Here is a 27,376-nt window from a genome sequence, read left to right as displayed (position 1 = left end):
GGCCAGGGTTGGAAAGGACCTCAAGGATCACGAATCTCCAACCCTCCTGCCACATGCAGGGCCACCAACCTCCATGTTTAATGCTAAACCAGGCTGCCCAGGGCCCATCCAACCTGGCCTTGAACACCTCCAAGGACGGGGCATCCACAACCTCTCTGGGCAGCCTGTTCCAGTACCTTTTACTTTTAATTTTTAATTTAGTAGTTTTTAATTTAGTTCAAACAGTTCTTGTGAGTTAAAAGGCTAGAGTTTTGTCAACTTTAATTAAATTATAAGTGTCATCATTAAATAAAAATATAAACTAGCTAGCAAAGTAAAAAAGGAAGTCACTCATAGATAATAACAATTTCAGGGTGTGAGAATCCTTCTCTGTTTTTTGGCTCAAAGCTTGCTTCCTGAGGTTTTTCTTGTGATAAGACTCTGAGTGACTTGTCAAGGAGGCAACTGATGGGTGCTAACTGTGTGACAATCGATATCGCTTTGGGAACATTTGCAAGCCCCTTCCCCCAGAGCTGCTTGCTCTGTAGAAGAGCGGAAGAGAGTGCTCAGCAGTGTTCACTGGAGGAAGATCTGGCTTGTGGCCAAACCGTTCCAGCTAAGTATGGAAGGCTGGGGGATGATACCATTGTATCTTGCGAAGGCAAGATGCAAGTTGGTGCCTCCCTGCTTCCTCTTATCTGCTGGCAAGGCCAGAAAGATAAGAACAAAGGAGGTTCCTGCTGAGATCCCAGAGCCAGAAGCTGCCACCGCAAGGAGAACTGACTCAACCACCTTGGGTTTGAGCTGTCACTCAAAGGAGAGCTGATTTGACCACTTTGGATTTGAGCTGTCACTCCAAAAAGAGCTGACTCAACCACTTTGAAGCATTGAAAAAGGGCCATCATCACCATGGTCGTCGTCGTCATTGGCAACAGGACAACTCTGCCTGACGACCCACCGCTACTGAGGATCAAAGACTGAACTACGAACCTCGCTGGATCCATGGTGGTGACTATCTCCCCCTTGCTGCCTATAAAGACTCCTTGCTTCTTCTTTCCTATCTTTTCTATCGCCCTCCTTCCCTTCCCCCATTACCCTAATTCATAATAGTGTCCGTCTTCCCCTTCCCCATTTCCCCTGATTAAGATTTGTAATAAACTGGTCGGACCAACATTTGAACCGTTGCTTCTTAATCTCACGCCGGGTATATAGATAATAAAAGAACCTCCTCTCCCTCCTATAAATTGGAGCGAGACACAGGGTTCTTCTTGAGATACATCTGAGGTGGTATGTTAATCCAGTTGTATTAATGTGATAAATCTGATTTCAGATTAGTATAGTCACTATTTCCAGAAGGGAAAAAAAGCAGGAAAAAAACTTCTTAGCTTGCAGTTTTTCATATTCATCCTTGAGTTAAAAAAAAATAATAATACTAATTACTCTTTATTTTTTTCAAGCTGAACACTGGTTTACATGTTAACATTTATTTCTGAGCCACACAAATGTATTATTTCTTCAGTTTCAAAATGCATTGTATTTGGGGATCTCTTGCTTGATCCTATTTAAGTCTGCCATCATGCTAATCATTGCGAACCTAGACTGACCTCTCTACTTTGCATAGTGGCCTGGGGAATTTGTACTGTCTATGAACAGTAACTCTGCCATTCAGTCATGCATGTTGGCATTATCCTTGTGTGCCCACTATTCTTTTCATTATAACTCACCTGAAATGCCGTTATTATGATTCAAGTACTTACTCTGTGACTCATTGTCTCAAGACAATTATTTGCCAGCTTTAATGTAGGAAAAAAGCATTGCTTGGCTTACTACTTAAAAATTGGTGGACTTAAAAAGGGTAAATATGCAAAATAAATAAATTGTGCTTTATTTGTATTTATCCAAAATGTTGGAACTAAAAAGTTGGCAGTTTGTATAAGTATTGAAGTCCAATAAACATGCATTCTTAGCTGAGCTAATGCACATCATTTACCTTGTTCAGACATTCAGAGCTTGCTTCAAGGAAAACAAAATGCATGGGATGCTATGGATGCAGAGAGTTTTCTTTTGATATACATCACATAAATTATAATATACAGGCTGCATCACTCTGAAGATTGCCACAGTATTCTTTGTTTTAGCATATGGTCACAATCTGACAACCAGTAAATTAATTGAGCTATGTTGGCTTCATGTCTTTTATTCAGATTAAAACCAAGTATGAGTCACCTGCCTCATTAACAGAGTCATTTCCCTTTTGCTGACTATCTCCGCTGGTCTGACTTCATTAAGATTGCATTGGCACAATGACTTTTTCTACTTACAGGTCCCTAAATGAGCCATAAACAAAGTTTTGTCTTCCATGACTTTTTAACTATTAACAGACAGTGCTTCCTCAGGCAACCACCTTAGCCAGTTTAGGTGGGAGTAACCTGGGGGTGGTTGAGAGCTTAGAGTTGTCTGAACATGTTACATGAAGAAAACTTGCCTATGAATCATCTTAGCAATAGTGTTCTCCAGCATCTAGATACGCAATATAAATACAACAGTATATCGCCTATGTTTCCTATTCTTTATCAGAAAGGATGTTACCTAAATACGGAAATTGGTATTTGAGCTGATTGGAACTTCTATTCACAACTCTGTATTGCATTAGTCTTTTTACTAGACTAGACTAGACTAGACTAGACTAGACTAGACTAGACTAGACTATCTACTATGCCCAGATGTTTCCTACTCCATTCTGCTCAGCCCAGCGTCACCTTTTTACCACAGTTTGCAAGTCAGCCCAGGTGCTGTTTCAGCAGTAGTGCCAACATAATGCCTGCAGCTGTGCTTTGACTTGGCCCTCAGCTGGAAGTCACTGCATGCCTTCGAACTGACCAAGTGCCCCCAGCTGCCAGTCATCCCACTGATGTGGGATTTCAGCTGCACATGTGCAATACAAACCTTTAGTGAGGTGTTGTATCTCTGCTTATGTGACATTCTCATGCCTTATTTACCCCAGTCTTGAAGGAAATCTTGTAATAGAAGCACTGAAGGAGGACTCTTAGCTTTGTGCAAGAAAAAGCATTGAAAGTAGAGATTTGCTGCTTCCAGAGGCTTTTAGAAAATAAACTGTTTCTTCTACTGGAAAGAAGAGGTCTGTTTTTTTTATTTCTGGTAGGTGTTTTTCTTTGTCTTACCTAAGGTGTACTAGATGGATAGAATTCTAGCAGGCTGGAATTATAAAATACTTATATGTTTTATGTGTAGATATATATGCCTATGTATTACTTGAAACTTTATAAATTTGATGGAAAGGATTTCTTTTTAGTGCTGAAGATTGTGGGTACTCCTTCTGTTCGTTGGTGCTTTTTCTTCTTCCTTTCATCTTACTTCCTTACGAACTTCTCCCTTCTCTGTGATTTAAAAGGGGGAGGTGGGGAATCCTAAAAATATCTCTTTGTTTGATAGTCATTATATTTAAAAGTACTTCCCAACACAGCGCTGTATATTTGTTGGTTTGGATTTCAGTATGGACAGGAATTTCTCATAATTAGTCTACAGCATTTTGAGGGCATATTTCCTTTTCCTTCCACTTGTTCTCAAGGCTTATTTGGGAATTTAGTTCCTTAAACTACTCGCGTCCTGAAGAGTAGAATTGAGATACTCTCTTTCAGCCAACTTTTGCTTTCATCTGGATGAAACTGTTTAACATAAAACATGCTGCGGAATTACCTGACTTGGGAGAATTTAAGTACAGCTGGTGTCAAATATGCATCTACTCTTCTCGGTATTTCTGTATTTATTTATATCTCTCTATTTGCATTTTACCGTAAGTAACAGCACTCAGGTAGATAGAGTACAACTATCCAGTAGCTGATTAGTGCAGTATTTAAAGAGAAAGTTCAGCTAGTAAATATCTGATGTTCTCAGCAGGAATCAGACAACTGAAATCACTGCTAGGAGTTAAGGGAAAAAGTGCAGTTAATAATTTGTAGATATTTACACCTTTGCTGGTTTCTTTCATGGTACAAAAGCATTAGTGAAAGTGACAGAAACGAGTTATGAGCCATTTACTTGGGCTATCTGGGGGGATTTAATCTCACTTGGGTCATGAAGTTGAATTCTCTGGGAATTGGTGTTACTGTGATAGGCTCTATCTGAAGGCCTGGAGCGCAGAGATAAGACTTTAAGTCCAGCTGAAATTAGAAGCAATAGAATTAACTGGATTGTAATGCTGTAAACCTTTTGGTTCAGATCCTGAATTGCCTCTGGATAGTAGTTCAAATCTCTTCCAGACTGAAGTTTAGCTTTGGGACCTATATGCAAGACAAACATTAGCAATGTCAAGGACTTCTCTGGAGCATGCACAGTGAAATAAACCTTACCTGATTCAGCATGCTTTTCACTGTTATGCAGTCTTATGTTTCTCTTAACACAGAGTGGAGGATGAATTGCTTGTTTCAAAAGGCTAATTTTCCATTTTGCTGGCACTTCAGTGTGATTATTTCTTTTAAAGGAAGACTAGGAAAGTTGTTTGAAAGGTCATTGCTTTTATAACAAATGAGGCAAGACTGAATGTGGCTGTCATATGCATATCAATTAAAGATAACAGGCATTGTTATCATGAAAAACATTAAACAGCTATAGATAAGCTGTTAAGGATTTAAGTGTGTTTTTGTTGTTGTTTTGCTTTGGTTTGCATTTTCTTCCATTGCTCAGCTTGAACCCAGTTCGTTTTTTTTAAGGCAATGTTTTACGAGACCATATGAGTGACAACCTACTGACACACGTATATTTTCCATTAAATGGAGGATTTTTGCTGTGATTGTACCATACCATTAGACAAAAGTGACAGTGCATGAGTTGATAGATCATTTCTACCATTACATGAAAGCTGGGAAGTTAATTGCAAACTACGATTGTAAAAGACAACAATTTGTTTCTTTGTGCTTAAAATCAAGTGATTTCCTCTAGAGTAATAGGAAATACAATCTTTAAGTATGCTAAGTAGAAATAAAATGTGGGTTTTGCTTGAAGTATGGAACCAGTGTGTTTTTTATGCTGTTTGTAGGATAGACAGTACTGGTTCAGAGATCTTGATTTATTTTTTTTTTTTTAATTATGATTATGTTTGTATTTTAAAATCTGAGTAGAGAAGAAAGCCTTGTTTTGATTTCAATGGAAAGCACACTTATAAAAGAAGCCAGTAGGACAACTTCAGTTTGTCACTTCTGTAAATATTTTGTGCTATTGTTAATAATATTTCTTATCTTGTATAAAATTGTAGAGTGTGCTAAATCTAAAAGTACATATGTCTTATCAGCTCTTAAGAAATAAGAAGGAAACAGATGTATTGTGGATTCAGAAACTGGTGGACAAAAAAAGTATAATTCCCAAAGCTGCCCAGTAGGCAGGTGAGAACTCTGAACAGAAGCTTGTTGTTTTGTTTTGTTTTTTCTTCATTATGTTTTGTTTTACTTTCCTGTGTTTTTGTTGTTGTTGTTGTTGTTTAATTTGATTTTTCAAATCCCTGTCCAGATCGACTCCTATTAGAATCTGACTGCAGTAAATTGATTACTACTAACTTGCCACTTTCTCTTTGATAATGGAATTGTGCTCAGGGCTCATGTGACTCTATCTCAAAGCGATGAGACCCAATAGGAATTTTGTCTGATGTAGTATGTAGGCTTTTGCTCTAGATAATTAAACACATCATTATTGTGCTTAAGTATATATCTATAGTCTTTATAGTGGTAGAAACAAAGTTCTAGAGTATGTGACACCTCTCATAAGTTGAGAGAAGGTGAAGAAATTTATGAAGATGATTAATTGATTTCCTTATAATAAATGAAAGATTCAGTGTAGTTGAACCTTGATTTTCATCAGGCACGCTCACTGTATAGCATCTATTATACATTTTCAGAAGGAGATACTTCCTTTCCCTGCCTGCTGTGTGCACTCAGTAGTGGTGAAGAGATTGCACGTGCTTTTTCTTTGCAGAGACAAGCCATCAGCTCAGATTATAATCATCTTGTTTGCAGAGTTGCAGTTTTGAGCTATTGATTGCTCTGCAGGTGTAATATCTGTTCAGACCAGAAGAGACTGAATTGTGAAATAAAGACCATAAAATAACAGTGAAAAACAACTTATGCAGAACAACCTAATACAGAAACTGAAGATTAAAGAAATGTTTAAGAACTGGACTAGTGGAACACAATTATAAACAGCAGCAGAACAGAATTGAATATATTGCTGGAACGTGTGTTTGAGGAACTCTTGCAGTTTTAGTAATACATAATGTGCTGCACATCTGTGTTCTGATTAAAATTAAAATAGTACTAGTTCTAGATCTGTTTCATTACTGCGTCTTAATATCTTATAGATAAGTCTGGTAATGGTGAATGAAAAGTAATTATTAAACTAGTTCATGTGCACTAAAATGTGAATTAGTCATAATACTAGTTGTAGTGAATCACCTCAATTTCATTTGTTTTACATTTGGTTTACACTGAGTTGCAGGCAAGGAAAACAATATTGTAATGATAGATACTGACAATCTTGCATAATAAAATGCTAACATAATTTAGTAATTTGTTCCCTTTGTGACAAAAGGCAAAGATACTAGAAGAGATTGCAATGAGAGAAACTGTCTTCAGAATAAAACGAAATAAAGTCTGTGGAAATGCAGATGAGTTTGCAATGCAAGGCAGAAATACTGAAGATTAAATTTGTTTCTGAGGGCTTGCTCATTTAAAAAAAACAAGGAAATAATTAGAATACTTAGTATATAAGCTGAATGCAAGTCCTAACCAGCATAGATAGAATATAGCTGTCATTTCTTCAAAAGTAAAATGTTTCTCACTTATATTGTTGAGAATTCAGTGAAAATCTGAAGTTTAACCTGAAATTAAATGATATCTTATGTGGTTTCTAGGTTATCTATCCTGAATTATGTATTTTCAGAATATCTTGGTAGCAGTTACATATTATTTACCTTCATTTTTTTTATTATTATTATGTAATATTTACCTTCACATAAGGTAAACATTGGCTGGAATGACTGGAATATTACTCATTTTATATTTAAGAATCTTAGAATAAGATTTGCAAAAAAACCAGAAATTAAATCTGGAAAAGCACAGATGAGCCTGAAACATAATGCCTTACTCACTTGCCTTTTAAAACTCACAGGTGTCTTCCTCCTCACAACACTGGAACGTGGGAGTCTGATAGTTATCACTGACTCCTATTCAAGCAGGTCAGCTCCTAGAAATATATGAAGAATTCATACTGGATACAAAGAAATTAGACATTTCTTCAATTTAATGTTTTTCACGGAGACATTCACAGAGATCTCTTATGTACAAACAAGATTGAGTTCTTGCAAAATTCAAGGGTAAAGGCCCCCCTTTCATACTGAGGCCTCTTCAAGAGCTGCTTTTATCAGAGCAAAAGTTGGCTTCAAATGCTTCTTTAGCTTGAGTTTGTTCACCTCTTCTGTGATTTAAGTGAACACACAGGGATGGACCTGAACACCTCCAGGAATGGGGCTAATGCCTCAAGGCCAGTCTTGATGGGTTCCTGGGCAGTTTGAACTAGCGGGTAACAACCCTGCCCACAGCAGGGAAGTTGTAACAAGATGATCTTTGAGGGCCCTTCCAACTCAAGCTATTCTGTGATATTCTTTTTTTTTTTTTTTTTTTTTTTTTCCCATCTGTTCTGGTTAAGCTGTGCCAGCATGTAGAATATAATTCAAGAAGAATTCCAGGATGGAAGAGAAGGAAAAAAGACTGCAGTCTTTAAAGCGTTAGCTTTAGGAGTAGCAGTTATCTGTTAATCTGATAATAGGTTACAGGAATGTACCTCAGCATTAGCTGGTGGTGTTATTCAGTGGCTATTTTGCATCAAATTGAAACCTCCCTGTATATTCAATACCGCAATATCAGTGACAGTGTCCTGAACTTCACTTGTGTGTTGGATTTCTAGAGGTTATGCATCTTAATTTGGTGGAGTTAGCAAAAGACGACTTAATGCTTGTTGGCTTCAAAGAGTTTAGCTTAGCAGACCAGATACAGATAAAATGAAGGGAGAGTAATCTGGATTAGATTGTTAGATTTTGAATTTTCTGCTGTGAGCGGAGATCTTGTACAAGATCTCTTGTGACAGAATAATGGAACAGTTATACAGCAGTTTTACTGTAAGGAGGTGAATGTTTGTTTGCCTCTTTCTAATTCCTGCTTTTTTTGTTGTTGTTGTTTACTAGTTGGTCCTTTTGCTTGTTTTTTTCTTTATTTCTTCTTAGACTGTCACACCTGTTGTTCCCTGGGTGTATGCTAAGACATCTGCCTGCCAGGTGAGGTTTATGTCTTAAAAGTGGAGTCTTCAATGAAGTTTTTACTTTATTTCTTCAACACAAGTTAAGTGCACAAGCAGAGTAGTTAAATAAGCATATTATTTTTTTTGTGTGTTAGGATCATGCTTTTTTTGTTATTATTAAACAATAACATTTTTGCAGTGTAAGCATAAATGAATCCTGAATAAAACTGAATAATCCATGAGACATAGGGTTTTCTGTATTTCTGAACACTGAAAGATACATTTGCTTGTAAATAGCTTAGTGGGTAGATGAAGTTTACAACTTTGTCATCAAGAAAAAACATAGCAAGGTTGGCAGTACCAGGCTTTAACATAATCTGTATTTTGATTTTTTTTTTTAATCTTTTTTTTTTTTTTAATGTTGATAACCTATCATCTTTATCAACATATCATCCTAAGTGTGTGCAAGGATTTAGAAATACTGTTGTTGAAATTGGTACAGTTGTGTCTTTCAGAGTTTCTTATGATGTGTAAAATCAAAAATAGGCTGTATAGCAATCTATTTTCTAGAGGTACTGTAGTGTGTAATCTTGATTTTACAGTTTCATATAACTATAGTAGCTGAAAAATTTGCTTGAGCATCTTAAGGAAGTTGTCTTGCTTGTGGCCCCTCTGTGTTAGACTTGTGTTGATTAATTGAGAAATTTATTCTTAGAATTCATTAGCATTTTTCTGTCTTTTTTCTTTCATGAAATTATCTGGCATACTTACTGCGTTGGCGCTCCGACATGGAATGAGTGAATGGATGAGCTAAGGACTCCATTGGATGTTGTCTATAGTGGGAATGCTCTAGCTTAGCTCTTTACTAAGAGGCTTTAAAATCCTTCTTGAGGAAAAATGTTTGAACTCAAATGATGTGACGTGCAATTATCAAATTTGAGTCAAATTAATATTGCAGTGTATTAATTAATCTCAATTTTTATTTATCTCTATGGTTTATTACTTCTGTTTAACTACAAATCAAGTTAATTTGTGTTGCAAGATGTCTAACTAGCTCTTGGTTTTTGTGTGAACTTACTTCAGACTTACTGGGTATTTTTATTTTTCCTTGTGTTTTTGTGTACTAGTTTACTGAGTTTATGCATTTCCTATGTGAGCAGAGGTTATGGATCTTTGGATTGCAGTGCTGTCCATATAATCCTAAGTAAAACATATGAAGTTATTTAAATATTTCTGTAGAGTGATAGATAAATTTGTGAGTTGAAATTGTATCATTCGATACAGAATTTTAGTTGTAACTCAAAAACAAAAAACTTAGACAGAAGATGTATTTTCTTAGTCAACCCTGTTCTGAAATACTCTTGTGGTTTACAGAATCACCAATGCTTTTTCATACTGAATTTCAAATATCTTCTAGAGTCGCTAATGCATGAGTGTCCAGCCTTTTGGACTGAATGAAGAGGAATTGTTGTCTGCATATTTATGTAGGTTGCACCAAAAATGATGTCTATGATTTCCATGGAAACTACAAGTGAGCACAATGACGCCATTTAATAGAGCAGGTTCCCAGCTATAAAATTTTTATATATTTTATATAAACATTATATATTTATTTTCTATAGTTTTAGCACTGTCACCACCATTAGCTATGTTTTATTGCCAGTGATGAAATATAGTCTGCATGCCAGACTCGTAAACATTTGTACCAATGCAGGTAACTCGCTGTCACTACTGCTGAAACGCACTGCCCACTTCCACTCTGTGCTCACATCCACTGTTTGATCTCCATGTACATTCAGCAAGCATTGATCAGTGTCAGCAGGTGCCATTTTCTATGCATGGAGGAATTTATTGACACCTCTTTGCTTCATAGGCACTTGTCTGTCAGACTCCGTTTTGTCAGACTACCCCTCTGCTGCTGTGTCACACCATAACAACATGTAAGAGAATATTAGTGGGAAGGTTTAGGTTCTACTGCCATACCACTAACATCTGCCTCTGGCATTGTGGATCAAATAGGAGGCACTATTTTCAGAGCAGGCCTGTTAAAATATGTATAGTTAATATATAACAATTACTTATTTTAATAGAGTTTGTATTAAAAAAAAAAGAAGGCAGAAAACCATGAAACCAGTGGAATATTTGTTCCTGTTTTTGTGAAACTAACATGTCTTGTTCAGTGGCAGAGTTTGCAGTTCTTTAGTGAGCTCTCAGGGTTTGTCAGGTTTTTGATGAAATTTTGCTTCTGTACTTCATCCTTGAAAACAGTTCACAAATGTACATACTGCCTAAAAGCAGTGACATGAGTAAGGTGTGACTGTGAAGTGATGGCTATTTCTCTCTGCTAAGAGAGGGCTTATAAAGGTCTGGAGAAGACATGTGATCAGATTTTTCGGCTGAGTATATTAATGGGTTTAAACCTTAACTACCCAGTTTTGAAGAGGCAGAAAGACTTGGGACTACAAGACCCCAGATATGCTTTGCCTCCAATGGCTGACATTCCCTCAGAGCTCTGTGGCTCCTTGAGGCTATTCGAAGCCAGCTGAAGTGCTTCAGCTGGCAACTTGTGGGCAGGCTGCTGAGGTAGCGTGGGCTGAGATGGCACTGCCTACCCTTGACCTCAGTTAGGACTCCAGCTTATAAGCAGTCTCAGTGAAGGTGGAAGCAAGCTTCTAAGTGACTGAAAGGAACTGGGGCTATTTAGTCTGGGGAAAAGGAGGCTGAAGGGAGACCTTATTGCTCTCTTCCAATATCTGAAAGCTTACAGCAAGAGCGGGGTTAGTGTCTCACTCCAATTTATAGGAGGGAGAGGAGGTTCTTTGATATGTGTTTACCCAGCGTGAGATTAAGAACCTGGTTGGTCTGACCAATTTATTACAAATCCTAATCAGGGAGATAGGGAAGGGGAGGATGGACACTATTACCAATTAGGGTGATGAGGAAGGAAAGACAGGCAGTAGAAAATATAGGAAACAAGCAAGAATTGCATAAAGCAGGGAGAGTCACCACCAGGATCCAGCAGTGGTCCCGTTGCACACCTTCCAACGGTCCGAGGCAAAAGCGCAGGGGGAGAGCAGCGGCAGCATGGCTGATCTTAGGCAGCTAGAAGGAACAGCGACAGAGTAGGACCAGGAAGAAGCCGCAGAGTAAGTCTGGGAGGAAGCAGCAGGAATCAGGTAGCAGGCCCAGGAGAGACTGTCAGCATGCAGGCATCAGCTCATAAGGCTTCTGATGGCAGACACCTCTTCTTCATGAGGAATCTGTTGTCAGAAACCTTTCTGGGGAGAGCAGCAGCAGCATGGCTGGCCTTAGGCAGCAGGCAGGTAGAGCACAGAACAAGTCCAGGAGGGAGAGAGACAGGATGTGAGGCTTGTCATGTCTGAAATCTTAATGTCATTGTTGTAGGTCCCCTTTTTATCCTCCTTCTGCTAGCTTGGCATTCCTGGGTGCTTGGGTAAGAGTCTGTGAGTGTGCACTACTCCTTGAGATGCCTTCTTCCTCGAGATAATAATACAATTCATGTTCTAGAACAAACTATGAAACAATAAAAACCAGAACTTTAAAAAAAAAAAATTCTTAATGGGATTTTTTTTCAAGCAATGATACCTATAATTAGAAAGGGAAAGTAATGATCTATAAAATAATGATATAAATTATTTCACTGCAGTTACCTGCATTTTCACATAGGTATTTTATTCTGTGATCTTTGATTTGAAATGACTAGCATACAGGGAGTCTTCCTAATTACACAACTTCATGTGGCTCAGCAAATTGTCAGCTACTTCATTTCCAATGATTTATGACTATTGACATAAAACTGTCAATTGCTAAGTAAGTTGAGCACTCTGCAAGGAAAATTTCATCATTAAGATGACAGTATAAATCAAACTAGTAGATTCAATCTTGTGAGGACTTGAAATGTGATTAACTGTACTTTAGTATTATTTTTTCATGTGAGTAAAGCTATGCATGTGCTTTATTGTTCTAATGACCAAAACCAATAATAAAACAGGATGGTTCTCAGCTGCTATGTCTGGAGGCCAGAATTTCCCCTCCTACTGGAACTGAAAGCAGTTAACAGCAGGGATATCTGTGCCAAGTTATGACTGTGGAATGACAAAAGCGTTGTTTGTTTGTTTGTTTGTTTTTGTTTTTTTTTTCCAAGTAATCCTTGCATTTTGAGGGATCTTCTCATCTCCTCAAGCTGCTAAAGGAAGCTGAGAGGAGGGTCCATGCAAATGTTAACTCTTCATATGCTCTCATTTAGACAGGTTAATAGCCAGTATTTTGCAGATGTGCTTGCATGCCTTACATTAGATTCAGCCCTTTTTTAGTGGCTACACTGACTTTAAACCCTCTCAAGTACATAGAATTATTTCTTACATTGCTTTAAAAATCTTTTTGCATTAGTACTTGTTCCTTGGTTGGATCGTTTGCTCAACATTTTCATGATTTATATTTCTCATGTAGGTATTAGCAGGTACAAAGATGTGTTTTAATGATATTCTGCTGCATATTGTTCACTAGGGGAGAATATAAAGCAGGAAAAACACAAAGCATGAAGTACATGGATAGTTTTCAGTCTTTTAAATGATTCAAAGTCTTTGATGAATCACTGGATTCCATTGCTGACCTTTGTTTCTGATCTTTCCCTGACTTCGCAGGTCGACAATTCTGTCAGCAACTTCATGTTGAATAATTTGTCGTGTGAGATCACTAAAAGTACTTCTGTTTGCAGAGATTTTCTTGTTTTTAAGTGTTTGGCTGAAATCCAAATGGTTCTACAATAAGAAGTTAGTTACTGGCTGTGGGATGGCAGGTATACTGGGATTACAGTGTACTGTCTGTTTTGCAGTCCGCCAATAGTGTATGGCAGAAAGCATATACATTTCCAGTATTTCCCTCATACATGGAAAAAATACCTCCATCATCCCTATCCTTCATATACTACGTAGGAGATTCAGTTCAAATCTGATGTGCCATTTGCTGATTTTTAATTTTTTTTTTCCCATGTTTTGCTACTCGAAAAAATAAACAACAGCTGCCATATTCCTAGAGTATGAAAGTTCCTGTGCCAATTTGTATGGGAAATATTCAACTGCATTTGACATCAGCTTTTCTAAATTCAGTGATATACTGGTGTTCTTCCTACAGATCTTTATCTTGTTGATTTCTTATGTTGTACACCAGAAAATGTCTGCTCTGGTATATTCTTGCATAGCTTTTCTTTGTGATTATGCTCAAGAGGGGCAGTCAGTTTAATCTTGCAATCAGAAGGCTTTGTCCTTCTCACAGCATGTTCTTGATTAATGTAAACTAATAATTACATGCACTAGAGCATGCAGAATTGTAACAACACGAGTGATTGACTGGCCTGCAGTTTGACAGACTTTTCTAAGACTTGAGAAAGAGCAACAAAAAAAATTGCATTTCAAAATGCTTACCTTACCAAAATTCCTAATTTTATTTTGGCTCAATTATAGCAATGAAGCTTAGTAGTGCTGTCATTGAAGAAATATTAAAGCTCATAGTTCAGTGCTTTTCAAGGACGCGTCTCTTTTTCTGGTTTCTGAAAGTGGAAAATTTGAAGTCTAACAAGAGTGAATATTATGTGAATCCTATTCTGATTTCTGTAACGATATTTTCTTGATTATATTTTGCAAATCAGCTGCTGCACTTGCAAATAGTAGGAGTCTGTGGCATAATCGCTTCTTAGTGTTGTGGGGGTTTTTTTTGTTGTTGTGTTTTGGTTTTTTTTTTTTTTCTGATTATTGACCTGGTCCTGCAAACTATTGAATACTTGGGAACATTTCTATTGCAATTATTCTAGTGAAGTTAAAGGACTAAAAAATGTAAAAAAAGAATTGGGCTTGAAATAGTTTTTACTTATGGAATCAGCATAATCAGTGCCACAGCCAATAAAATTTGCATAACTGCTTTTACTCATGAAACTCTTAAATTACCTTACTGTGTAGCAATTGTGGGAGTCTGATGTGTGTACTGGCATAACACTGCTGACTTCGGAAGTCTTAATATCATGCAGGTAAAAGCAGAATTTATGATTAATAAGGGATGATGTAACAGGAAGGTTTACTATTGATATTACTAACAGGACTAGAAAATTGTGGGTGTTAGGATGTTTGTTTAAAAAATAATAATAATAATTATAAAGCACTTTTTACTACTTGCCCTTCTTTCATAGCACCCATCCAGAACGTAAATTACATGAGGATTATCCAAAGATATGAAATGTAAATACTTGAATCATATTTTTCCAGTTTAGAGGAATTAATAAATGCATGCAAACAGATGGGAGAAGGAAGAAAGGTAGATTTTACGGAATGTTCCTTATTAGTCTTGCTTGTGTTTGACAAGTCCACAAGTAGCGCAGCATCTTTATAGAATAAAATTATGTCCTTGAAAAGGAAAAATATAAGACTCCCATTAGCAGCCACTTGACCAGATGATGGTAGTGGGTCTAACATGCTCAGTAAACCAAAAGCTTAGACACGTATGAAAAAAATGATAATGGAATGTTTAAATTGCTGCAATGTAAATTAGGTAAGCATCAAGTCAGTCTGTGATCCGAGCATTAAGATTTTAGGTGCTGTCAGAGTGTTTTACAGAAAAGGGGTTGAAATAACCTGCAAGGGAAGATCATACAGCATACCTCATTTGTAGTATTAAGAGCATGTGTCCTTTCACAGTGATCGTGATATATTTATGTTTGGCATCATTCAGCTGTATGAGAAAGCCATGTATATTGTGCTTAATTTCAAAAAAGAAAAGTGGCAGATAATTAAAGGTACTTCCTTAGAAAAAGTCAGCTGAAAAGAGTTAAATTTTCCAGGAGATGTGGAAATTATAATAGATTCAAAAATGACGTGAACAGAAATTTAAGGAGGACTGAAAGGAAGCTACAAGGACTAAACTGTGGGGAGAGAGAAAGAAAAAGGAAGGAAGGTTATTAGAATCAAGGAACTATTTCTCAGAAAAGTATTAGAAATAATTGGGTTAAAAGAAGTGGTTCAGGTGATTTAAATATTTTTGTGAAGTTATGCAAGTAGATAAAAAGGCTATAACTGGAAAGCAGCAGAAAAACTGTCAAGTTCTTTTAATTTATAACAAAAAGCAGATTTAGTTTGTTCATCTATTTATGGGAATATACAAGAGTGTATGCAATGGAGGAATGGAGGAAGTATCCATTAGAAACCCCTCTGTGGGTTTGGCACAGGAGCTGTTGTTGGAAGGACAGTTACTGGGGCAAATGAAAGGAACAAACATATTCAGGGTTAGACAGTGCTCAAGAGTTCCAAAAGACTCAATATGAAATAGCAAAACTTGGAACAGAGTTTAAAATCTCTTTCACAAAATCCTTCTGGTGTCGTAAGATCACTAAGTGCAGGATGTAGCTGATGCTTAAAAGAATGGAGAAAAGTTTTGGGACAAGTCCAGGAAGTTGGGCTAGTAAGTCTGAAACATGGATTGAATGACATAGAAGAAAATACTTTAATGTGGAGAATATGTGATTATGTAAATGTGTGGCGTCAAGGATAACTTGGACCTTTTTTAAGGTTTGGTCATGACTCTACAGCATTCCTCTTAAGAGTTCTCTGGGAGAGAACAACTGTGTGAATGAGACATAACAGTTACTACAAGGTACTTGGATTTCCAAGATACTGATATAATTTCCTAATTAGTGGCTTTAAGGAGACTAAATGGTCATGTGAGACTTTTGCATGGACAGGCAATTTACTGAATGAAAAAAAGGAGAGCTTAAATGACCAGCCTTCATAGGGGAGTTAGATGAATAATGGCATTCCCCAATACAAACAAATACACCTTTTCGTGCAAAGCACACCATGAATCGTATAGAACAATGATGAAGCTTTTCCGCAATAAATACTTCAGTAGAATAAAAAATGATGTCTGATTGAAGAAATGCAGAATGAAGATCTTAGGATACTCAGTTACTAGTCGGTAAAGTAGCAGATAGTATTAAATGCTTGTTAATATTAAGTGATATGCACTGCTACAATAAACACAGATTGTATATATACATGATGGATTTTGAGAACTTAAAAATCAGGAGTGATATCTAGGAGGTATGACAATTCCATCTAACTGCTATCAGAGTGCTTAGTACAGGCCAGCAAAGTCAATCACATTTTAGTAATTTTTAGGAAAGAAATAAAGAATGCATTCAGAAACTCCAACTTTCCATTTGCCACTGGAGGACATAAGTAGATTTTGAATACTGCATAGCATTTTGGTCCCAAACGCTCTTGAGATTTAAGAGTATTAAATATTTTATTGATATTTTATTAGTTGCTCTTTTCCATATGTGTAGGTATATTTATGCTTCATATCTACTTGCCTGGCTAATTTTTATTGTATACAGATTAAATGTTAACTGATGTGAGATTTAATATTAAAATAAATGCTGTTAGTGTTAATTTTTGAAATCTCTTATATGCTGGTATTTTTATGAATGCTTCTATACGTGTCTTTGTATATGCATTCCTATTTGATGTATCTTCATGTTAGCTGTAATATTTTGCGATGCTAATAGTAATCTTTAATTCTTTTTTTTTATTATTATTTTCTAGTGTACTTAGCAATGAACAGTTACTTAAACAGGAAAATAGACAAAAGCTACTTAACCTGTTTTTTGTTATGCTCTGGTATTTCTAGCTGTGCTTTCCATATCCAACCTTTGTGTCCTTTTTGCTTTCAGTAAACTATGGGCCAACCAGAAATCTTTGTAGCTTTTAATAATGATTCGTTCACAGTTTTAAGCTGAGAAGGCACCTCCTGTTTGACTCCTGCTCGCAGTGTTGAATGCAGAATGGCGGGGCTGTGTATGATAATGGCTGAACTTTACTCATGAATATTGTCGCCTGATTGTATTATTCCAACATTAAATTAATAAAACTCTCTCAAAAAAAAAAAAAAAAAAAAAAAACCTCTTAAAAGGAATGGGGTCAGGGAAAGAGGCAAAAAAAAACAATTTTTATATGTTTACTTATTAAGTGTATAAAAACTCTCATATGTTTTGTTTTTCTCTGAAGGGCCCATCTTGCTGGGATGATGTGCTGATTCCGAACAGAATAACAGGTGTTTGCCAGTCCCCAAAGTGCAATGGAACCGTAGCGGTAAGATAGTCACATTTTCCCCAACTACTTTGGCACTTATGAGAATGATAGTTTGTAGTAGTTCTACGTTTATTAGAATTGTGGAAGTTAATGTAAATTGACATGTAGGGTGTGCTTTAGATGAGGTGTAGCATTGGATAACATCTTCAATTTTTAGCAAGAGGATGAACTTCATCAGTTGCTGCTTGATATGAAGGAGGAAGTTGTTTTATGTGTTTATTGCTTTTGGGGGAGCTCTTAAATACTCAAATATGCTTACCTTAAATGCAGAATTTATTGCTCTTAAAGTATCTATGCTGATGCTTTACTTCATTATTTTGGGAATATGTTATTGTTCTCAAAGCTTCTAATTGGTGTCATCATATAAATCAGATTTTTCATATAAGAGATTTTCAAATGTTTTAGCAGAAGCTAATTCTTCAAGCTACCTTTTCTGCCAGATCTTCATCTTTGCTTATTCAGTTTGTTTCTTGGAGTGACATCAATGAAAAGCCTGAGTAAGAAAGAGTGTAGGCATCTCAGATGCTTAAAATAGAAAAGGGGAAAATAAAGTTTCCCTTTAAATACATATATTTGGATATTTTTGATTTTTAGATATGGTTCAACAGTATTTAATACCAAAGAGCTCTTAGAAGCACTTTGTTTTCAGGAAGAAACTTCACTTGATGTACAATTTCTGGATGCTGCTTTCAAAGACAAACACACAACTTTGTACTTTTGAAAGAATTCTGTTCCTTGAAGCTTTTCCAGACTAGGAATCATGAATGCATCTCTCTGGAGGCACTCACTGTTTGTGATGTAGTCTTCTCTTTGTCTTCCCTTTCTCAAACCAGTAAATACATGAATGCTTTACTGATATGTGAGAGTTGAAATTTGTTAGCAAAAACCACTTATGAAGAAATTACATCATCTGAGCCCCGAAGTCATTCTTTTGCTGAACCTGAGAGTTATCAGGAAACTCATTGGAAAATGGTGAAATCTTGTTTTGTAGGTGAACAGCCATTTTTTCCATCACACAGGAATGTAATTCTACCTTTTGGTGTCACAAAATGCTGTAAAGCTCTATTGGTGAAACCTGTATTGGTTTCACATGTCATTAGGGTCTTTTTTGTGAGCTGAGAAGCAGGGTCACCTCCCTTGCCTATTGGCCATGCTTCTTTTGATGTGGCCTGCTGGGCTGCAGGGGCATTGTTTCTTTTCTATTTTTTATCAGCATTATACATTTTGAACATTACTGTTTAGATTGTCATAGCTTTCTAAACATTTTGTCCACCTTCAACATCTGCATATGATTGTGGAGAATTTAAAAGGGAGTGAAATTTGTAATGTTGCAAACAGTCTGAGTTGCTGCCAGTAAAATATTTAGTGTAAGGGTTCCTTTTTTCTTTCTGGAATTTATGCTAGAAAGACTGTGTTTGGGAAAGGTTAGAGCATTAATAAAGCCATGGTATTTGTTATGCCCATGAGAAACATTTGTACAGCGTGGGTGAGGTCTGGTGTTGTGTACCAATTATAATAATCTTGTAAAGTTGCTAAGTAAGAGTTACATCTTTGTTGGTTAGGGCTGGCTGGGCTCATTGAGAGAGCTTTAAACTAGTTATGAAGGTGAATGTAGTTAAAACCAGCCTGCTGGACTTGAGCCCAGAGGAATGATGACAAGAGTGGGGGTGACACCAGGGGCTTAGGTGTAGTGTATCTTCACCAATGCATGCAACACACATGATGTGCCACAAAGAGTAGGAGCCAGAAGCGATGGTGCGGCAGGCAAACTGTGACTTAGTTGCCATTGTGGAAACACAGTGGGATTGCTCCCATAACTGGAGTGCTGCAGTGGATGGCTATAAGCTCTTCAGAAGGGATAGTCTAGAAAAGAGGGATGGTGGCATGTCTTCTATGTTAGTGGTTTGATGTTGTTAAGCTCGGGGCTGGGAATGTTAAGGTTAAATCTCTGTGGATAAGGATCAGGGAAAGGACCAGAAAGGTGGACATCCTGGTGGAAGTATTTTATAGACCGCCTAAACCAGAAAGAAGAGACAGATGAGGCATTATACGAGCAGCTAGCAGAAGCTGCATGATCGCCAGTCCTTGTTCTCATCAGCTTTACTGATATATGCTGGAAATACAGTGCAGAAGAACGAGTCTAAGGGGTTTCTGTAGTGTGTGGAAGATCACTTCCATTGAGGCAGTGATGCGTAATGTCATTCATATGTCATCAGTGCTAGCTAAGAAAGTGATACATTGTGCTTGGTTGTGTTGATACCAGTGAATTTGTTAAAAGATTCAACAAGAATGTTTCCTGTACGTCTTCTGTTCCTCTAATTATTCTTTGAAAGCATCAGTCGTTTCTAATTTCTGCCACCCTGTACAGAATCCTGTAAGTATGGCTCTGGTTTCTTCTTGCTGTATGTATAGCTCTTGTTTCTTAAGCTGCAACTGTATTTTTGCCTGTTCTAAAAATGCATGTTATGTGATCTTTACTGAGCGAGCTTTTGGTGTAGGTTCTTCAGTGACTTGATCATTTTGTTATTTTTCTCTTCCCCAGACTTTTTGCCTTCTTTAGAGATTATGAGCAATTACTTTTTATTCCAGAAAATTAATAACTATTTTGCATATCAAAGGGCTAAGTGATGATCACTGCAATACCAGTTTGGGAAGTACAATTTGATTAATCAGTGTGGGAAATAATATTTTGAAACATACCAGTTAAATCTATCTAACATCAATTTTAGTGTGTTAGTCTCTTAATCAAAATGTCAATTCTATATAAAATGCCACAGAGAAACCCGTGTAGATAATTTATTTCATTAAACTTGTAATCATGTAAAAATATCAGGTTATTCTGATGGTATGTAGTTACCATAAGTCATTTTTGGTTGACATTAATTGCACATTCTTCCTTTATTTATCAAGTACCATATATATCTAGGGCTGATGTCAAGCTTACATGCCTATAATTACCTAGTTTGCCTCATATAATACTGCCCTAGATTATGACTTTATATGCTTTTCTAAAATTGTCTTGATAAAACAATCTCTAAAGGTTGTTCTGTTTTATTTCACCACCATTGCGTTTTGTAAGGCAGTGTGTGCATGAGGAGGAGGGGGAAGAGTTACAACAAAGAAAATAGCACAGACTTCATAGTAATCTACAGAAGTATTGTAATTAAGTTACAGTATTTTTTTCTATGCATGTGAGGTCTTTAAAAGAATGTCTTAACAGCAATTAAAAGTGAAAGTACTCATTTTGGACAAGTGAATGGTGAAGAAACAAGGCATTTGACATTTTTATTTGAAGGTCCGTTATGTATTTTGGAGTTCTTTGCATTGTAGTTGCAGATTATTTTAAGTCTTTTCTTAACTTTCCTGTTTCATATTTGGAAAACTATAATTAGACTGTTGTTTCATACGTATTCTCAGAGTAACCTTATTCTGGAGTCAGTTGATTTTTGCTTATTAAAAGAAAAAAATCCGTTATTTCACTTCTTACAGCAGAAAAATCAATGATTGTAAAAGGAAAAAAATGAATTATAAGGTTCTATACCAAGACAGAAAACCTGAATTATTTATCTTGGAGAGAAAGCATATGGTGATTTTTTACTATTAAGATCTATCCTTGTTGTTTTGGTTTTGGTTCTTTTTTTTTTTTTTTTTTTTTTAATAGTATGCACTCTTTTCCAGTGTACAAATATAACATTTTCACAGTGTATTTTGGACATGTTTTATGGCCAAAAGCAAGTGTCAAAGCCCACCATTAGTAAATACACCAAACGTGGTTTAGATCACGTAGTTACATATTGCACATGTTACTTTTTTGATAAAGTATTTTTTAAGATATATTTTTTGACCAATGCGTAATTTTTGAGACTATAAAAAATGTAAAACAAATCAAGCAGAGTCCTTGGATCTATTCTTCAGTTTTCTCATATCGCCAAGACAGTAATAAGAGTTCCTGATCATTTTTGTCAGTTGAAATTACATAGACATCTTGGAAAACACAGAGGAACTTGTACAGTTATATTCTCCATTGGATGGTTTTGGGAAGTTTACATCTCCTGTATTGCCACCACCACTTCTATTTACATGCAAGGAAACGTTGCAGTTTTGTAAAAGATCAAATAAAATATTTTGAAGATTACAATGCCTTCTTCAAACAAATTCTCTGCCCTTTGATGTTCTTCTTAAGTGGTTAACGCTGCTTCTGAAAGAAAAAAGAAATCCTTTGTTGCTCATTATTTTTTGCATCTGTCTTTCAATTCCAGAAAGCCTGATTTGAAAACATGGACATTAATCATGCTTTCAGAGCTCTTTTTTTTTTTTTTTTTTTTTTTTTTTTCTCCTGGTGTCTTACTTTGTCTTCTGTGAACAATTACTTTGCATCATTCCCAACTACTAGGTTTTGCTTTGAAATTGCATTTACAAAGTAAGCAGTTCTTTTGAGCACAACTTCACAATTCCTTCAATGATAGTTCTTCAGAACTTTTCAGATAGTGTCAGTGCCTCAGCATTTGAGGGGCATTTTCAGTTGAGCTGATGATCTGTCCTGTTATAGGAATTATTAAAAGTTTTTTATAAGACTCAGAGCTCTGATTAACAAGTTTTCAGCTTTTCTTTTGTGACGCTCCTAGATTTTGTGAAAGAGCACTTAAATGATCTTTTGTAAGATACTTATATATTCTGCAAGGTAGTCAATGTCCCAGGTGCAACATTAAGGAATACGAGCAGATCATAGTTAGTTTTGATGCAACAAAATCCTGTATCACTCACAGTCCATCTAGTTTCCTTGACTACTCTGAAAGAGATTGATGGTATCAGCAAGCCAAAGGAAAATGAAAGTTCACCTTTAAAGTTTCTGAGATTCTATTTCTTTTAGGACATCTGAGAAGCATGTTGATGATGCTTTGCAGTGAGGAACAACTTTGTATCCATTCTGTATTAGCTGTCATTAAAGACTTAACAACATTGCACTGCTGTGCCAGGTTTATAATGTTCCGTGCTTTGGTCTGATAAGGTTGTCTTCCAGTTGTTCTGATGTTCAGAACAACCAATACTGCACAGTTAGACTGTGGAACTCTATTACAGTGCACTGTGTGCATTAAAAGTGTTTAAAAAGTGGGGAATTAATGGCTGAGAAATTCGTTGCTTACTAATAAATGCAAAGATACCATTTCCATTATAGGAAGTCTGAGCTGCAAGTTGCTGGAGGTTGGAACATATTCTAGGCAAATACTGTGTTAGGTTTGTCCTGTGCATGTATTTATTTATTTGTTTGTTTGTTTGTTTATTTGGGGGGATGGGGGGGGGAGGTTATTTGGGAGCTGTTATATTTTGTTTACTGGTGAGTGTTTTTGTTTTTAACTTATGCACAGATTCTAGACACCTACTGCTAACTTGCTATTAGAGTCAAGACATGGGGTTAAATGGACTGGTGTATGATCTATATTCTTATACCTGAGAGGAATGTGGGAGGATATGTGACTCCCACTAGCACGTGTTATTGCCATAACACAGTCCTGAGCCTGGTTGTGAGAACAGTGCTATTGTCATTCTATTTATGTTGTATGTTGCTCTACAAGTCATTTCTACAGATTACATGGAGGTGATTTTACTGTTCAAGTCTTTGGTCTATTACAGTTTTACAAAACTTGCAAGCATTCAGGGACCCAAATGAATAGAAAAACAGTGATTGAAACTATGAATTAAGTGCTGTTAATTTGAAACTGGCAAACTCAAGAAGGTACAGCAAAATCCATTCCAAATCTTAGCATTGCACTTGTTCTGTTTCAGAAGATAGATCCAAATTTTAATTCAAATACAGAATGTTTGATACATATTTTTGCATGGGCACTATGACAACGTTTCTAGTGTGTTCAAGGATGGTCTTTTGCAATTTAGTAATGCCCACACAATGATTTATTTTTTTTTTTTTTTTTTTTGCTTGCTCCACAAGACGTGAACAGTAGCATACTGTCTGCAGCGGTTGTGAATTCATTACCGATGACTGAAACCTCGGACTTCCACTCAAGCATGTGAGCTGTTCTTCCAGTCATCTATGAGTAAACTGGACGAAAGTGATTTTGTTAGGGTGCAGTACAGGCATTTAGGAGTCTCTCTCCTCAGAAACGTCAGACAGCGCTTATATGGAGGAGCGCACTCTTCATTCACATCTAGCGAGCACTGTGACTGAGTGGTTAATAACTGTCATTTTGCAGGTTAGCATATTATGTGATACACTCTGTTAGCTCTAAAAACTGCTGTGAGACTTACTTTGGCATGAAATCTGTTTCCCACCTATGGTTTGCATGCTCAGTGTTCTGTTCTGAGATTCTAAAATTTGAATGTAGTGGGTTTTGATTAACAATATCTACTTTTCTTTTAGTCTCCAAGGGACCGTGCCTGTAACTGGTTGAGGAGCAGTTTGTGTGTTCTTTCATTTGCCTTCTGCTTCTATCCATACAGCTTATGAAATAAGCTCATTTTTACAAATCAGAATGAAATTGAAAATGAGCACACTCTGTTAGAATCCATGGTTGTGTAGAAATAACATAGCAGCATCATCTGACGTTTTTTCTCACTGGGGTAATTCATGCTGGGAACACTGCTACGAATTATGATCACTGTGTCTCATGGTTCACACCTGTGTGGATGCTTCTTGAATAACTACTGTCAGAAGTGCCTGATTTCTCAATGTTACATCTATACAGGACATGTCAAATATGGTTGTTCGTAGTATACAATGTGTATTTCTAGCTTAGAAAATATGTGCGTAAACAGAATTTCTTTTGTTCCGAGCCTGCAAGCTTAAATTGTCATGACAGATGTCTTTCTAACTCTGTTTTCTGCCTTAATGGTTCAGCACAGGAAGATACTGAAACTTTACACTCAGCTTTAAATACACAATGCTGTAGTTAATATTGTTGTGTGTTTTAAGCAGCTTCCCCAATGGGATGTCAATTTGAATATTTATCAATTAACTGCATAAATACATTAAAATAGCTTACTGAAGTTCTTACAGTGATGTAAGAAATACTTAATACTTCAACTGGATTGCTGCAAGGATGCTTGGAGTTCAAGTACTCCCTTTGCTTCAGCACAGTTAATGATTTAAAACATGTTCTAAGTTTGTCAAGAGTGCATTATCTGCTGGCTATGGTACCATGCAAGAAAACAGTTCTTGCAAGTCTTTATGAGATCTTATGTGTCTGAGAAATATTTCTGCTGATCAGTTACACTGTACATCGTAGTAGTTCTTTAGGAGTTCAGTAAATGTATTTTGAAATTGGGTATTTTGGTTTCTCCACTGTAATACTTGAAAGCATAGAAGCAAAGTAACTGCAGGTAGTGCTTGTTCTGAGAAGCCACATGTGCTTACTCTACTGCCAGGAAATGAGGGAAACCAGGTTTCATTCTTTTGATGTGCAAAGCTCTGTCTCACTGTGATGCTGCCTCACCACTGCAACATCACAATCAACACAGGAATATTGAAGTTGTATTGGTTGGTTTTGTTTTCCTTTGCTTTAAAGAGGAGCCACTCGCTTCTGCTGCCAGCATGATAACTACTAGGAAGCAATTGCTCACTAAGCACCACTGTTAGGATGCCTTACAAGGTGTAATTGTGTCAAACTGTTTGTGAACAAAAAATATCAGCCCCCTATAAATTTGCAGTTGCGAAGTTGAAGGAAAACAACAATAGTGACTGAATCAGATTGATTTCTGGAGGCTTTATCTTAAACACCACTAGACAATTGTGCCTTGCTTGCAGGATCACTAACCCGTCAATAAGGATTTGCTGTGATGGCTTAATTCTTGGTAAATCAGTTTTTGCTGTGGTGGAATTCTGTGAGAATTTCCTTTAACTGCTTTTTCTAGCTTAGAGAAATCTGACCTACCAGACCTGTACAGCTTAATTAAACTTTATATTCAAAATAATAGTAGAAGTCTCAATTATTCTTTGAGAATGTGTAGATTATATAAAAAGTATGTGAACCAAGAGATGAACCATACTGAAAAAGTCCATGTTAATAACAAAAATGCAACCAACAACCTAAAGTCAAAACTAAGTGGCAATGGTTAGAAGAACCTTAAACCCCACATACGCTAGCATAATATTCACTGCTACATTTAAAGTAAAGCTGTTTTCCATCATTCTATGCATTTTCTTTTTACTTTAAAGACTGTAGAGTGCTATGTGTTAGATACTGAATTCATTCTGAGTATATTTAACTAGTCTCAGAACATGCTGTTCAAGGGCCCAGTTCTCACTTTCATACTTATGGAGCTTCTCTAACTGGGAGAGGCTTAAAATAAAAATAAAATAAATAGGGTTTACTATACTATAAGAAAAAAGGTTTTCTCAGAAAAAATGCTCACTCTTCAGTCAAGTGACATCTTAAATTGCATTCCTGTCCTGGTTTCAGCCAACACATAAGTGATGAAATGCTCGGGGCCTCTCACTGGGAAAGAGCTGTTGCAGTGGTGGTGTGGAACGGGGTGGGAATCTGAACCCATGTAGTTTAGAGGGACTATCTGCTTACCAGTAGTTACGTCCCATGGAGAACTGTCTTCTGCAACAAAGACAGTAGATGTTGCTTGTTTCCTTCAGTGTGTGGAGGACAGGGACTTGGCCTGCTTTACTAAAGAAGGGCACTGCTGCCTCTCCTGGGCAGGACAGGTGTCAGTTTTGGCTTCTGTGCTACTGTGGGTTACATTCACTGGTAAAGCCAGTCTGAGCAATACATAGAGGACCTTAGTTTGAGAAAGTGTGTGTGAATTGTGATGTGCTTCTTCTGTTTGTTTTGCACATGGCAATCTCAAGCATCATAAATAATGTCTCTAAGCTGAATTTTTTTGGGTCCAGGAATTCAGTCTGCCTTACACACCAACTCAGTATTTTGCATGACCGGCAGGATAAAACATGAAGCATGTCTATGCATAGGAATAGAGATGAGTCCCAAATGACTGTTAATCTGAGCCCAGACAACTCCCCAAGAGACAAGTAAGCCACATGAAGGAACCAGATATCCCTTTCCATAATTTGACTGCTGTCTCAGCCCTTCCTGGAAGAGCCCAGAACAATGCTTGCTCCTTTCATTTGACTGGTGTCCAGTGTTCCAACCAATCCTGGAATTGGAGCCAACTACAACTTTAAATAGGGGATGGTTCCTCCAGCTTTCTGCTTTTCTTGGTTACTATAAATAGGTGATGGGGGGGCCTGGCCTCTCTCATTATTCTACTTTATTCTATACCATACAGAACACCACCATTCACAGGCCTGATCTTGCATCCAGGACTGGTGATCTCTTTCTCTCTTTCTCTTGAAGTGTTAAATAATGCAAGACTTGAATTTCCTATAAAACCACAGGGCTTTGCTGGATACAATTGTTGGAGGGCCAACACATAAAACACAACTGTTTTATAAAAATCTCCTATCAAAGTTGATGTTTCTTCCCCTTACGTATGGACCTTTAGTGTCATTTCACCTTAATGTAACTGTGAGGAGATTTGCAAATCTGGTTGTTCCTCTCACTCTGCAATCAGAATGCGACAGCTATATACCCACTCTCCTAGGGGCTGAACTAGAAGCTTGCTCTGTGTGCTCAAGAATAACTCAAACTCAGGTTCTCTACTTCAGATATGAATGTGTTTTTTTTCAGCGTGCTGCTCAGGAACGTCCTATTATGATTCTGGAAAAAAAGTAACTAGAAAGGTTATTGTACTATTAATTGCAGGATCCTTCACTCTCATAGACAGCATTTTGTAAGTGATGGATTCAGTTTCCTCTGGAGGAGGTCAACTCACTATAATAGGAGTTAAATGAGAAGTTCACACTGTAAACGTGTGAAAGGGGAAAAACAAAGCGCAACTGCATCAGATAGTAAGGTACAATTTCTATGTGAAATTTAAGGTTGCATCTTGATAATGATACAGACCTGCACCTTTTGACG

At 36.8% G+C, this 27,376-nt stretch overlaps 1 protein-coding gene across 5 annotated transcripts in view; it reads left to right on the top strand.

Moving 5' to 3' along the window:
* PRKN (parkin RBR E3 ubiquitin protein ligase) overlaps positions 1 to 27,376 on the top strand; it is a 691,175-nt gene that overhangs the window by 291,408 nt on the left and 372,391 nt on the right. For all 5 annotated transcript variants that reach the window (XR_007375493.1, XR_007375494.1, XR_007375492.1 and 2 more), the window contains exon 5: positions 17,352 to 17,435. Coding sequence is in view for 1 of the 5 variants with exons in the window: in XM_048938032.1 (XP_048793989.1) it covers positions 17,352 to 17,435 (84 nt within the window). In the remaining 4 variants the exon portion in view is untranslated. The remainder of the gene's footprint in view (positions 1 to 17,351; positions 17,436 to 27,376) is intronic.

Source organism: Lagopus muta, chromosome 2 (genome assembly GCF_023343835.1).
Source record: "Lagopus muta isolate bLagMut1 chromosome 2, bLagMut1 primary, whole genome shotgun sequence".
NCBI classification, from domain to species: domain Eukaryota; kingdom Metazoa; phylum Chordata; class Aves; order Galliformes; family Phasianidae; genus Lagopus; species Lagopus muta.
This window is presented reverse-complemented; position numbering and strand designations above follow the sequence as displayed.